A 15612-nucleotide genomic window follows, 5' to 3' on the forward strand; every position below is an offset into this window, starting at 1 on the left:
CTGTAGCAGCAGGGAATGAAGCAATGGGAGAAAGCTCTCCATAGTCACCATATACTTGCATACATTCACCTTTTAAGCCCACAGACCTTTCCAAAAGGAGGAATGGTGAAAGCTCTGTTTTAGGGTTTTTCTTTGGATACAATTTAATTTGATATATTTTATTTTAGATAACAAATATTCTCAAATCCTCAGCAACCCTTTCCCCATATTATATAGCTAAGCAATGTATATCCTGAAAGCATGAGCTTCATGACTTAACCAAATTGTGTTTTTCCAACGCTCGGATGAAAGTGAATTTTCTATTTTGATTCATATAGTGAACTATGCTTTAATATTTCATTTTTCTGGTTTTAAGAATTCACTGTGAAAACTGAAGCACCCACTTCCCCATCTGCAACTCATGTGATATGCTGAAAAACAATCCACCAATTTTGAAAATCCCTAAAACAAATACTAAATTACAAACTAAAGCAGAAAATTATGAATGAATTTATCACTTTTAAATGTACAAAACCTTGAAATTTATTTAGGAGTCATGAAGCTTAGTTTTCTGAAAATAGTGGGTTCCCCTCTATCTTTAGGTACCGACTGTTACCTTCTCCCCACTTACCCAAGCAGTCAGAAGTTCCAGGCGCAGCGCTTCCGAGTTTAGTTTCCTTTGGATGAGCGAGCACTGGAGACTTAAGGTGTCTTTGTACTATTTGCTTTATTTCCAAATATCCAAGCAGAACCTAAGTGGAGACAAACAGGCAGTCTTGAAACCTAGAAATTCCATTATGCTGTATGCATCCCTAGGGAGAGAGAGAGCTCCTCCATCACCCCAAGATGCTTTGCCTTCAGCCAACTCAAAACTCTCTTTCCTTCTCTCCATGTTTCCAAATTTAACACTGTCACCTGTTGTTTCTTTTCAAAATATACTTATATGGATAAAATAACATTTCCTTCACTACCAACTTCTGCTGTGGTCAGGGGCTTACCCCCCCCTTGACCCTATAGAAAAAGGAATTATAAGAAATATAAAGGATGCATAGCTAGCTTTATGAATTTGTAAGCTTTATAACTAGTTTTTAACACACAAATGTGCAGTCTCCTGGAGAGGAGCTAAGTCAAGCTTGGCTTCCCAAGTTGTCCAAACTGGGATTTGTGGTTTAGTAGGCTCCTCACTAATTTTGAGCTGTAATCAAGAACAAACCTTGGCTGCAGCATTCATGGAGTCATAGTCTGGCTTACTGTGTCATGCAAACTAGCCCACTGTATCACTGGCTTTCATGTTTATAATACAAACATATATTTTTGTATCTGTGGTGCCCTACGCTTAACCATTGCTATTTGGGCCCAACCGTTTCTAATTACGTCTGTTCTACTAGCACTAGTTGTGTTTATTCTGGCCATTGTACTGGTTCTTGTTTTTCTACTGCAACAGCCATTTGTATATAATTCAATAAACAAGTCAATTCTTTTCAAGATTTAGTTAAACAAAGCATGTACTATTTTTATCTGTATGATTATGGCTACATTTGTGCCCCACCTTTTCCTCCAAAGACCTCAAGGTGGTGGCCATGGTTCTCCCCCTCTCCACTTTATTCTCAGAACAAACCTGTGAGGTGGGTTAGGCTGAGAGATGGTGAATTGCCCAAGGTCACCCAGTAAGTTTCATGGCTGAGGTTTTACAAAGTCTCCTTTTGTACCCTGACCCACTCAGCACATTTCTCTCATGTCATTTTATGCCTTTTCCAAACTGCTGAATGCTCCTGAACTGCTGTTTCTCATGCAAAATATTCCAAGACAGTGACAGAGCGTTCATTGCGGGCACAGGGCTGTGCTGTGCCACCTCCCCAGCTGCAGAGTGGGAAGCCCTGTGATCACTCATGTCACCTATGCAAAACCCAGCACTGCTTTGCAAGACTTACAAAAGGGGTGCAGGACTGGCAAGGTGATCTGTTGCATTCTTCTCAAGCCACCCTCCAGTTTGAGAGCAGCTGAGAAGGACGCAACAGGGCAGGGTGCAAAATAGCGCCAGGCTTGGAGGCACTGTGAACTCTTGTGTCCTTCTCATGGCACCGTGAAATGACACAACAGCTCATGACGCACTGTCAGGCCCATGGGGTGGCAGGACATCATAAGAAATATGTCCCCCCCCCAAAAAAAAAACCTGTGCCCATGGCCCCAGCCCCCATGCCTCTGTTCCAAGCATTCATCACAGATCCCATTGCTACAGATAAATTTCTCATCCAAGTGACCATCAACAGCCAGTAAAAACATTTATATTAGTCAGATTGCAAACTATATAACCAGAAAGGCAAAACCCATGACATGCTTGTTCAGGAAATTTAAACAAACAAAACATCTCATGGCAGTTCTATAAATGGAAACTATAGTATCTTGTAGTATCAAAGCTGTTCTTTGGAATTCTCACTGGCAAGCATGAATTTACAGGGATCTGTATACATGAAAACGAATGATTCCAGACAACAGCTTGGGCATAAATCATCATCATCAACAGTACAAAGTCTGTTTTTCCCCCCACTGGACAGGTTGCATCTCCAACAGATACAAGCAATTTTGATAGCTTCCCTGAGGACAACGATGAACCACCACCTGACGACAACTCAGGATGGGACATAGACTTTTAATGTATTTCTCTTACCTGCTTCTGCCTTGCTGAAGACAGCTTCCTGAGACATGGCTGCCAGCAGACCTGAAGGAATTGGGAAGGATTAGTGCTCGGGGTCACCATGATGCCTTGATTGATGCTGCTACAGTAACACTACAGTGGCATTAGGACTTCTTGCTTAGATGACAATAGTGCTCTTCACATGTTTTCTGTTTGAACTTAACATAGCAGTTGACATGGTGGTCCTGAAGCAAAGCCTTTTTCACCAGTAATTAAATGTGTTTTCTATCACTGTAATGAACTCGCTCCAGTCGTAATTTGAAAGTTGATAGAATAAGATGCACATAATTCTAGCTGCAATATCATTGTATTGCTAATTCTGTTCTGAAATGTTAAGTACTGTAGAATCTACAGTGTGGGATCTGGGGTACTCAAAAAAAAAGCAAGAGGAGTGTGTTGGGCCTCTTAAAGCGGGCCAACGTATTAAACCAATGAGGACCACAAAGCTATTGGTCTTGGAGTTCATGTCAAAGCAGTGCTATATAGGTTGTCTTTCTTTTCGAGCAGTATTCATGACAAGAATGAATGTTACCCTTTTCCATATTTAATTTCTGATGTGCTTTTCCCCTCCCAAACTGATAAAAAAAGCACAACTGCTACAGTTTTTATTGAACTGTTAAAGCAAGTATGGGTCGGTCGGTTCTCACACGTATCTGAGAACATGGTATATCTAACATTTAATTTTGTTGGTACAGCTACATAAGAGCATGTAGAAGATTATTCATAAAACTACTCATTTTACATATTATATATATATATAATAACTATATTATAAACAAAGACAAATGTGCTTATCAAAAGGTCCTAGAAAGGAAATGATAGCAGCCAACTGGTCCAATAGGAATTTACACTGAACTTAAAATAACATTTACCTTTTAGAGCCCAAGGAGGGAAAATGCAAGACTCACTGCATACTATATAGGTGCTATGTACATTTTTTAATCCATGAAATAACCAAACATCCACAATCATTTTTCAGGAAAATATGTAGCAAGGAATGTGATTGTCAACTAAAATCTCAAAATAATAGTCACACACACACACACACACACACACACACGTTTTTGCTGCTCCTCCATATAGCATTGCCATCATTTGTTTTGCTTTTTGCCAAATTCTTAGTCCCACTGTTTTCTAGCTGTATTTTGATTATTTATTGCAAACATTAAATAATTCCACTCTCCTTGTGAAACGTAATACAACCACAAGTTATATCAATCAGTCTAAAAAGCATGGAGCTGAAATGTGTGCAGCTGAAATGGGCCACTTCAAAATCCCATTCATTTCTAAGGGAGAGTTGAGTGCATAGGGAAATTAATGAGAGTTTAAAATGTTCCAGTTTGGGTGAATCATACTTACTAGGCTTGAGCTTTCTAACATATATGTGTCACTCTTTTGACAGTAATAGATTATAAAAACATAGAATAATGATAGCAATCTCGGTGAAGACATCTACCAGGAAACATGTACTTCCAATATACTTGCACTGCTAATGCAGCCTTACGTATACAACAGTTTTTATTAGTTCAATAAAAAACAACCCCTACAACCCACTTTTAAGATGCCATCACATAATATGAAATGCCACTGAAGATAAACACATCTATCCCCTTGTTCATTTCCGTCAAAGTAACACCACTGCAGTCTCACAATAACCTGAATCCAAAAAAGCAATTTTCATCTCTAGTTGCTCTTTATGAGTTAACTTAACCCTCTCTCTTTTTTTTAATCCGTGTTTCTCCTAGCTTCCATCTTTTTTGTACTTACACCTCCCTCCTCCTTGATTTGCCCTTTCCAATATTTCACTTCCCTTGGGATTAAAAGGGCTTAAGTTCAGGCAAAACTAACTTGTTTAACTTACTATAAAATATTGACTTATTGATTCCAGATGGGACTTAAGTTCAACTAACTCACAGGACGATCCAGTGCATGCTTTACTCAGAAGTAAATCCCACTGTTTTCATCCAAAGAAAAGAATGCATATGATAGCAGCCTCAGTGTAGATCCAACCCAATTTGTTTAATGTAATTTTTCAAACCCTCCCTAGGTTAAATGCATTCAAAGCCCTAACGGCAACAGCAACTTGCAACAGCACTTTCTGTTAAATGTATGTCACTGCAATTTTTTAAGACTTATATGATTTAGGAAACACAGCAGAATTGTGCTTTCAGTTTGCAATGTTTAGATACAATGCAGGTTTTTTTTACTAACTCAATATAAACTGCGGAATAGCCCTCAAAATCTTCGTTTCTTAAAAATTAGCAGCTGCTCAATCAACCTTTTCAGTTTCTCAAGGCCGCCAGGCTCCTGGTCTTATACTTTAGAAGAGAACATGTGGGTTTAAGGAGTGAAAAAGAGAAACCATGGCCTTCCTTATATACTTGCACATTTGACATTAGCGTAACTCTTTCAGGAGTCATTACTGCTTGACACTGGTATACATTACAGCAAACTTGCGATCCTATTTCCACCTCATTACTGGTGGAAATAACCAAGATATTTAAGCCCTTTTTGGGGGCAGGAATGCCTTCCCACTATTTGTTGTGGCATCCACCTGATTGATTGTGATAAAACAACCATGCGTATTAGTGGTCAGGAACAACATAACCGCTGGATCTTAGGAAAGAGCACTCTTCTTCCAGTACATAGGAATATTTGTGGGAACACTAGGATCCAACCACAAAGCAAACACAGCAGCACCATTTGCAGTCTACTTCAGAGCTTCCAAAACTTACACCACTATAACATGACAAGTCTTCCCCTACACTGATGCATTTGCACACTCTTCCTCACACAGCTTCTTATGAGCTGCTTAGAGGTGTTCTGGCCAAAACCAGCATCAGCAAGGACTATGAAGCCTTCTTGGCTAGTGAGGTGCAGCTAGACAGAGATATCACCATTTCCTAAGTACTGTACTGGATTGTGCTGAAGCTGAAGGGGCATGCTATTTGTTTGCTTACTACAATTTATCAAACGAGACATAAAAATATATTAAAATATTGCAATTAAAATATGGGTAAGTAAAGCAGAAGGAAGTGAAGTAAAAACAAAAATAAAGTGCTACTTTATTTAATCCTATAAAACCAGTCTACAGGAGGTACTTTATTGTATACCAGGAATTATTACAGAATCTGCATATGGTAGCTGTAATCACAGACCTTCCAGCATGCAAAAGCTAATTAACCATTGTGGCAATAATCCCAGATAGTGCTGGATGGACCCATAATTTTTCCAGGGGTTAGCAAACTTTTTCAGCAGAGGGCCAGTCCACCGTCCCTCAGACCTTGTCGGGGGCCGGACTGTATTTTTTTTTGGGGGGGGGGAGATGAACAAATTCCTATGCCCCACAAATAACCCAGAGATGCATTTTAAATGAAAAGACACATTCTACTCATGTAAAAACACACTGATTCCCGGACTGTCCACGGGCTGGATTTAGAAGGTGATTGGGCCAGATCTGGGCCTCGGGCCATGATCTTTTCTGTCCAAATCTGGACAGACTTTTTAAATGAGTAAAAAAATTGGGGGTCAGGATTTTTCTTTGTAAAATTAACCACATTTACCTTGATTTTACTATTTGTCAAAATCATTAAACAGGGTTCTATTTGCTTGCAAGTGCATGAAATCAAATATGCCACTTCAGAGCTATCCTACAATTTAATCCAACAATTCTTCACATTCATGTAGCTATCAACAACTTGAACAGAGGTTTTCTAAACAGATATACATCATTCTCCAATAAGTAAATATATCAACAGTTTTCTGGAAGAACATAATTTCATGTAACTCAGGCTTCTAAAACTAATAGTCAGCCTCCTGCTTTTTAAAGTATAAACCAATAAAAGACAGCAAAAAGCTTTACATCATCATTTATCATTTCTGCTGCTCATTAAACCAGTATAGCACAGCATTTGTTACATCTGCCAATTACTTTTATACACCATCCAACACATATGCAATTCTAAACTTAAGCATTTGAACACTATCCGAAGCATTTCCTGACATTTTATACAATAGGGCTAGAACATGACTAGTCATCTTGGTCAAAAGTCACCTTGTTTCTACATTGCAGGTGGACTCACTTCTAAAAAGCACTCCCAGAACTCCAGCTTAATTCATACTCCTCCGCTGAGTGAACTTAAATGCAAAACTTGTTCTTTTTGATTAATTGGCTTTTCCTGGTTATAAACACGAGAACATGCTATTTCCACTCTAAATAGCTCAAATGACAATGTGTTAAACTAAAAGCATTCAGCTGAAGAGTAGGCACACACAAATTTAGTAATAATTATGCAAGGAAAGTTTCAAAGTGAGCTTGGTATGAATTATTAGGCTTGATTCCTTCCGTTTGTCCTTGAGCCGCATTCAATAGTATATAATGGGTGCGGTGTGCACTTAATACAGATTTATTTTTTCATATGACTCACTGGCATCTTCTTCACCAAATGTATTTTAAATATCTTAAGCTAGCGTGTGTGTATTAATAAACCCTGCATTCATAAGTAATACATTTTATTCACACATATATATACAAAAGCATATACACACACATTCACATTTCAGTGTACTGCAACTTACAACTGGTGCACATGCTACTCTTTCCATGCAGATCCCACAGGAGAATGGAATACACCCCATGGTGAGTTTTCTGTGCCTGGCTAGGACATGAAGCAGGGCCATACTATTACAGACACCCCTAGCTCCATAACATATCATTAGTAGCTGCAGGCCAAAGTGGAAAAACCACACAATTTGAGGGTGAGGGTGGCAGCCGGGGGGGGGGGGGGGAGAGAATAAGTCAACTACATCCTATGCAGATTAGACCCACTGAAATCAGTGAAGCTAAGTTGGTTATGACCATTAACTTCAATGGGTCAACTGCCAAGTAGCACTAGGACTGAATATCACCCAATGACCCAAATCCAAATCACATGGCTGGGAATGAAAGCTTGCCAGCAGTTCTGCTTGGAAATATAGTATGCAGACTACTTATTACTTATGGCTGCAGTCCTCAGATCAATTTGCTCATGAGTAAGGTCCATTCATTTTGGTAGAGTTTACTCCCTATAAACGTGCTTGGGACCTCTGCTTCCCTTTAACATATGAAATGATGGTGTATCTACATAAAAAAGAAATTTGCTGTCATAATGGAGACACATTTGCTAGAACTGGGTTCTAAAGGTACAGGTAAGCTTTAGCTTATTATTACAGTGCTGCATCATTCACAGAAAATTCTTATTTAATAATAGGACCACAAGCAAATATTTATGTAAATAGATATTTTTTTCGTGTTGATATTTTGTGGTACACATATAGCTTTTTATTTAGAACTTCATTGCATTATTCTTTCATTTTCTTATTTGTAAGGTAATGTTTTTAGATCAAAGTAGACTTGAATTAATGTCATAATTGTCAGTATTACTGAAACTTATGTCAACTGTACCGTTGTCCATCTGTCCCATAGTTTTTAGATCATCATCTAGTTATTTGGCATTGTTGCAAGTGCCTTAAAATTCATGGCATCCTATTTAAAAAAAATACAAATTTGGTGTTATGCTGCATGACAAAGACAAACACACCTCAAAATGTTGTCCTTTCTTAGCTTGCTGCGTTTTACAGTTCTTTCGGCTAACAGTTTATAAGCCTTTATTATATAATATTGATGAATTACAGAAATGATGAAGTTGTTCTCTTATTTCTGTTATAAATGTACCAGAGCTGTGTATCTGTTAATGAGATACAGCGTCATTTCTGTGAAATGTATAAATGTATGTGCAGGTCAAATTAATATATGACATACTATCAGTCTGTATACAGGTATTCCTGTTTTGCTAAGCTGTGCAAATTTTAAAACTGTAGTGCAGTAAAAGTTCTAACATATCACATTTTATAATAGGCTCCATTGCAAAAATATTCCGATCAGACCAATGATTAGCAAACTGACTGTCAAATTTACACCAAACAAAAAAACCATATTATTTCCATTGTGAAACCAATGACTGCAGAAGGAGTGAATCTTGTTGCACCACTGAACAAAACAGGACCAGTGCTTTCTAAGAGTTTCCTTGTATATGCAAATGTTTCTGAGACAAACTCTCAGTAGTACACCTAGAAAGCTAAACACTGAAAGTGTGTTATTTGTCCTCTTCCTCTGTGAACAGTCCACTCCATAAACAGACCACAGCACTGAGACATTGATGTTTCAGGCTTTAATAGCAAAGGGAAATTGATTCAGCGTTGCCTACTACCGTACTTATTCCAATGTATGCTGTTTTTACACTGGTGGCTTCCTTTATAATCTTAATGGCTATTTTTCCTTTGGTTTTCTTCTTACTGAGGATTCTACATGAAAGAGGAGGATTTAGTTTTGTTTGTCCAAGAATACACTTTCATCAAATGGTCTTTGACCAGTTGCACTCTTTTGATGTAGACTAAAACAAAAACAAAAACTTTTTATCATAAACTTAACTGCTTTTGTTTTGCTCTGTATTTTCCCTGCAGCTGTAATTGCCGAGTGCCTGTTGTATACTTTATAGAGTTGAAATAAAAAAAAATTACTTTTGAATATTGTTGCCTTGTTCATATTTCTTCCTTCTGATGTGTTTCAAATTGCATTTTAAACAGTTGTTCAGCTGTCAATTCTTACAGCATACAGCAGGGGTCAGCAAACTTTTTTAACAGGAGGCCAGGTCACTGTCCCTCAGACCTTGTGGGGGGCCGGACTATATTTTTTTTGGGAGGGAATGAACGACTTCCTATGCCCCACAAATAACCCAGAGATTCATTTTAAATAAAAGGACACATCCTACTCATGTAAAAACACGCTGATTCCCGGACCATCCGTGGGCCATATTTAGAAGGCGATTGGGCCAGATCCGGTCCCCGGGCCTTTAGTTTGCCTGCCCATGGCATACAGTATTGTCCTGCGCTCAGTACTTTCACAACTTTGTGGAATCATATCCCTTACTCTTCATGTCAGGATAAAGATGCTGCGCCTGAAATTAATACACACACAAATTCACACACCCACAAGTCTGTGTGGGTATGAAACCACGTAAAACCTCTTCACAGGCAACTGCTTTTGCAAGGCGGTAGGGAGCCTAATGATATAGCGCATGCCTCTCTGCACACACCCTGAGTCAGCTCCCACTTAACTCATACCCTCCAACATTTCTCCAATGAAAATAGGGATGTCCTGTTTAATAAATAAATAAATCTTTAATAAAACATTAAACATTTAAAAATTCCCTATACAGTGCTGCCTTTGGATGTCTTCTAAAGATTGTATAGTTACTTATCTCACTGGCTTGTGAGTTGCATAACCTTTTCCTCTCCAACATTTCTCTGATGAAAATAGGGATGTCCTAAGGAAAAACGGGATATTCTGGGTTCAGATCAGAAACCAAGACAGTCTCTGTAAATCCAGGACTGGAATCCCTGGAAAATAGGACACTTGGAGTGCCTGTTAACTTCTGTTGCTGCCTCGCTACTACTTATTTAATAATCAATTGGCTCTGTTTAATCAATTAATAAAGCAGATTACATACACCTATTTTGGAATTGTTCTCAAATAGAAATATTCCAGAAATCCGTTCAGGCCAATATCTCTATGGAACTTATGGAACTTAAATGATTTCTGCTTGGTTATCTCAAAGACGTTACTTATTACCAAAGAATATGTGCAAACCAGCCTAACAGGTTTATGGGGAATGGATATGTTTTACAATATTTTGAATCAACAAGTTCATTTATGATGTCTGACTTTATGCTGCTTTCAACCTGCTGAAACTTCTTTTTGCTCTTTATCTTTATTATTTATTAATAAAATAAAAATTAAGTAGACATGAAATCTATAAAGAAGCATTAGTGTTATGAATACTACACAGCTGTTGGGCAGTTGTTTATATGGTCTTGAGTAAAATATAGAAAAACCGGGGTCTTTTAGGTAAATATTTTTAAATACTTTAAAAATGTAAAACCATGACAGCCACACTAGTCTATAGATTAAATTAACAAACATTTTTATAAAAAACTAGCATTAGAAGAATTGTCTGGTGCTGAAATGAAAATAAAGATGGTGACAACTGATAAGTTGGTTCAGGGAATAGAGTTCCACATCAGAAAAGATCCCATACCCCTACTTACTTCAGATAGTGTTGGGACCTGGAGCAGAGCCTCAGAGGCTGATCTTAACTCGAGGGTACATTTATACAGAAATAGGCAGTCCCTCTTATATCGGTCATGGTTACATAAGCGATTAATAAACAGAATGCAGCACCAACAGCATAATATAAAACTTTAAATTGATGGGTGGGGTGGAAAGGGGCAGTCCGCTAAAAAAGTCAGAGCATTTTAAAGACAGGTTAAAAAGAAATATCAGCATGTTACCTGCGCTTACGGTATTTTTCGCTCTATAGGATGCACTTTTTCCCCTCCAAAAATTAAGGGGAAATGTGTGTGCGTCCTATGGAGCGAATGCAGGCTCCTTGGCTTCAGCGATAGCAACGCGAAGCCTCCGAAGCGCAGAGGGACCGCTCCCTCCGCACTCCGGAGGCTTCGTGTTGTTTTCGCTGAAGCCTGGAGAGTGAGAGGGGTCGGTGCGCACAGACCCCTCTCACTCTCCAGGCTTCAGGGATAGCCGCCTGAAGCCTTCGGAGCGCAGCGCGAGTTCCCACTGCGCTCCACAGGCTTCAGGTTCAGCAAAAGGAACCCGAAGAAACAGAAGGGGCTCAGTTTCTCCTGCCGCTTCGCTGAAGGGACGCTGAGCAGAGAGGGGGGGATTTTTTTTTCTTGTTCTCCCCCTCTAAAACAAGGTGCGTCCTATGGTTGGGTGAGTCCTATAGAGCGAAAAATACGGTATATTGGTGTGCTCCAATCTCAAACCATTCTAGAAATGGTGAGAATACCCATTTCCTTTTTCTTCCAAAAAGCACAAATCCCTTACATGACAAAGAGTGTTGCAGTTTGCAATACTGAAAAGGTTTTCTATTTCCACACACTTACTGGCTTTACCTAAATTCCTTGCAAGACCTGACAATATCCTACCCACAACAATGCTGCCTGTGGGTGGTCAGTTATTACACAGCTGTAATTAAAGGATTGTATTTTATGAAATAAACACCCAGCTTTTAAGGGAAATTAACATTTATAATCTGTACTGCTTTGATGAAGTGGGTACTGGTGGGGTATTTTTTATTGCTTGCCTCTTTCTGCCTTCAAAACCATTTTCATGCTGATGATAAGTTTAATGATATTTTTATCTATCCTCAGTGAAGGAAATCAGTAAAATGAATTGCCTGTGCTCTCTGGGAATATGGAGAAACTGTTCAAAGGAATCGGAATGAATTAAGCAACATGGCTCAGTGCAGGGGAAATTAAGACCTGATGGAACCCCCTAGTGATGAATGCATTTGTCCCAGTGCCACTGCGATACACCATTCTCTCCTTATAGATTAGGCAGCAACTGCATCCTTTTACAATGTCAGGAGGGGACATATAATCTGGAAAAGCTATCTTATGCAACTCATCAGGAATTCTGTAATTGGCACATAGAAGAACAGTGTGAAAATCTATTGATTTCCTGGGTTTAGGCAACATGCCGAACTCTGTACAGAATGCCTGCAATCCTATATACTTACCAAGCAGTAAGACCAACTGAGCTCCATGGGAACTACCTCATGCACTGGATCAGGCTGCAAGCAAACCTATTTGCTGCATGCTTCCCTAAATAACAAATTTCAGTGATAGACTTCGAATAAATGCTTGTTCCTCAACACATATGTATGGTAGGTTTTCTTTGCTTTTCCTAAAAATAAACTCTGTGGACTCCAAGGAACCACATCACACCACCACTTGAGCCCGGGAGCAACACTGGTTTTCAGTCACCAGTGCAACGTTCAAATAGTGTTGAATTCTATATGGAGTAGCTTCTTACAGAAGACTTAATTGCCATGCACTACATCATCTCATCATAAAGTGATCTAAAGTCAGCACAGGATTAAAAAGCATGGTTTCCATAGACTTGAAGAATCATATAACCTGATTTTGACCATTTTTTTTTGGTATTAAATCCCAGTTGCTCTGTCACTTTTCATTTTATCAGGAGAATTTTCACAGCTTGGCAGCATTTTCAAGAGACACAAATCCAGGATGGGGCTTTAGTAACTGGTTTATCAGCTTCCTCTGCTGTCCTTATTATAAAGTGTGTTAGTTTCAGGGTACTGGTGTTCAAGGGGGGTGTCATAGCACCTCTTCCTCATTAGAAAGTAGAATGACCAAGTAAAATGTAACTGACCTCCATCAATTTGAAGTCCTGCCTGTGGTCCCATTAAATTAAGACCTGCAATTTGGAATACCTGAATTAGGACTGAAATTGATGGGAGACCTTGACAGTATAGGAAAGGTCCTATAATGTAACTCCACTTCCTTTATGCACAGATTAAAGGGAGGAAATTATTTTTATTCATTCATACTCAAAATAAAAACAGTTTATACTAGTAAGTTTAGGGGTCTTAGTGGACCACAAGCCTAACATGAGTCAACAGTGTGATTGATGCAGCAGCAAAAAAAAAAATGCTATTCTAGGCTGCATCCACAGAAGCATAGTGTCCAGATCAAGGGAAGTAACAGTACTGCTCTATTATGCTTAGGAGTACTCAAATAGCCAGTAGCAGTATAAAATTAATCTGAATTTATTCAAACCTATTTGCGTGGTATTGTTACCCATTTATGGCGTTACAGCTGAGCTCTGTCTAACACAATAAAAGGAAATGGAAATACTGGATTGTTTCTCCAAAAAGAAATGCTTATAAATCAAGCCCACTTGTCCTATTTGAATTTAATTGTTTGGGGCATGGTGGGTGATAAAACCCATTGGCTCTTTTACATGTAGCAGCCATTATACCAAGCCACCACAGCAGACATTATGTATTATGCCTCAAAGTCCAAATGGCTTGTGACCAGGGCTGGATCTACACTGATCTGAAAAAATGCTTAAAGAAACCATGTAATATAACTCTCAATACAATTTCCCATTGACGATGGATTGCTGCTCTACAGTGCCTTCTGGTGTCACATTTTTATAACGAGTTTTTAATGTTGTAACTGACCAGTGTAGATTAGTCCCAAGTTTACATGAAGGCCACCTTCCTCCATATCACCCTGGGTAAGAACTGATATCTTCTACAGAGGCCCTTCTCACTATCTCTCAGGTATTCATAGGGTGACAACACTTGAACGCTCTTCCCTGAGAGGTCCATATGGCTCCTTCACTGCTTGGGTTTAAGAGGGCAGTTAAAGCCTTTCTTTTTTAATAAGGATTTTGAGCCCTCCTAGATGTTTTGGTTGCTCATTCTTCAGACATCACAGTTGCAATTAAGGCCAGTCCCTTGGGATCTACATTGCCTGCATAGTTACTAACCATGACATCTGATACATCCTCATGGATTAAAGTCTTCTGACATTCTCTGATGAGCATAGGAGCAACTACAGGTAAGGGGATGTCTAAAGGAGGTCTAACAGGATACTTGCAAGGAAGCAAGTCAAAGGCTGAGACAATCCATTATTCTTCTATATGGGATTCTAAGCACATTTATGTTACAAATGCATCAGGTTTATACCACTTTAATTGCCATATGTTGCCCCTAAAGCATCCTGGGAACGGTAGTTTAGCAAAGGTACATGCTTTTAGATGTTTTTAATTGCAATTGTTTTTAGAATGTTTTTGCTTTCCTTTTTGTTTTTAACTTGTATATGTTTGTATATTATTGTATATTATGTATATTATGTATATTATGTATATTATTGCTGCCCTGGGCTCCTTGGGTGGACTACAAATGCCCTAAATATTAGTAAAAATAATATTAACTTTTACAAGAAATTTACAAAACATCCCTGTTTACACAGGCTTCTGCTGGCTGAAAGTTCTGACCCTAGAAACCCTGCAATTGAGAGGACACAATTACTTTTAGCAGTTTCAAATTGTTTTTAAAAAGATTGTTTTACTCTGTCCTTTAGAAATTTTAATTGTATTAAGATGGATATGCTTGTAGCTCTGGGCTCTTTCAGAGAGAGGTGAAGAGTATGGATCTAATAAATGATAATACCAATGCCAGTGAAACATTACACTCTGGGACCCAAACTCAGAAGACATACCCTCCAACACCCCTCAGAGGAAAAAAGCGACATTCCATTCTACATCAGTATCACTGGCGGGGAGAGGGTTTTCTTGCACGTTAAGACTTTTAGCAAAGTTTTTCATGGTAGTCCAATATAAAGTATACATTCAAAGCACCATAAGTCACAGGAAAACAAGATGTTATCTTAAAGATGCCTCTCGGCTCAAGGGCAGGGTACCTCTCCTCTGAACACTAGCTGCCACATAGCACAAGAAAAGGGAAAGAGCATGAGGCTCTTCATCTCAGAGTTGTGGGTTCGAGTTCCACCTTGGGCAAAAGATTCCTGCATTGCAGGGGGTTAGACTAGAGGACCCTCGGAAACCCAACTGTACAATTCTATGAATCTATGACTACGGTATTGAGGATTTAGGATCCAGAACAGTAAACTAGATATAATAAAAATTAATACAAGTTATGGGGGGGGCACTAGTTGTCCCTTTATACTGTACTCTACTGCTGTGATATTCTAAGGGACAAAAACTTTTGCATTTGCATGAGGGCCCTTCCAAGCTGCCCTAGCCATCCACCTGAATCTAAGGGAACAAGAGAGGTGGGCGTACATTTAATTGACCGGCACCAGAACCAGGGGCTCTGGGATCTGTTCAGGGCTGCCCTGAGTCACCCCACAACTTACTGTAGCAACTTCATGGTGAGTTCTGGGATCTTTTCCTCTCGGGGAAAAAAATTACTGGGTATGGCTATGGAACAAGTTCTACATTCACAGGCTGTGTACATACCATACATTTAAAGCACATGCCTCCA

The 15612-nt window shown here is 39.0% G+C and overlaps 1 protein-coding gene and 1 long non-coding RNA gene across 9 annotated transcripts in view; one reads left to right on the top strand and one right to left on the bottom strand.

The window, feature by feature from the left end:
* Nucleotides 1-9239, top strand: part of PRKG1 (protein kinase cGMP-dependent 1) — a 599721-nt gene extending 590482 nt beyond the window's left edge. For 2 of the 5 annotated variants that reach the window (XM_028729654.2, XM_028729652.2), the window contains one exon: nucleotides 582-2526. In XM_028729654.2, coding sequence (XP_028585487.1) covers nucleotides 582-935 — 354 coding nt within the window. In that variant the 3' untranslated portion in view covers nucleotides 936-2526. The other 3 variants (XM_028729658.2, XM_028729657.2, XM_028729655.2) reach the window with 2 other exon arrangements.
* The window catches only part of LOC114597272 (uncharacterized), a 55835-nt gene that overhangs the window by 10566 nt on the left and 29657 nt on the right, over nucleotides 1-15612 (bottom strand). For 3 of the 4 annotated variants that reach the window (XR_013393250.1, XR_013393252.1, XR_013393249.1), the window contains exons 1-2: nucleotides 2648-2769; nucleotides 611-731 (exon numbers count right to left, since the gene is read on the bottom strand). This is a non-coding gene — a long non-coding RNA (uncharacterized LOC114597272). Of the gene's footprint in view, nucleotides 1-610; nucleotides 732-2647; nucleotides 2770-15612 lie in introns of those variants that run through there. The other variant, XR_013393251.1, reaches the window with a different exon arrangement.

Source organism: Podarcis muralis, chromosome 6 (genome assembly GCF_964188315.1).
Source record: "Podarcis muralis chromosome 6, rPodMur119.hap1.1, whole genome shotgun sequence".
Taxonomy (NCBI): domain Eukaryota; kingdom Metazoa; phylum Chordata; class Lepidosauria; order Squamata; family Lacertidae; genus Podarcis; species Podarcis muralis.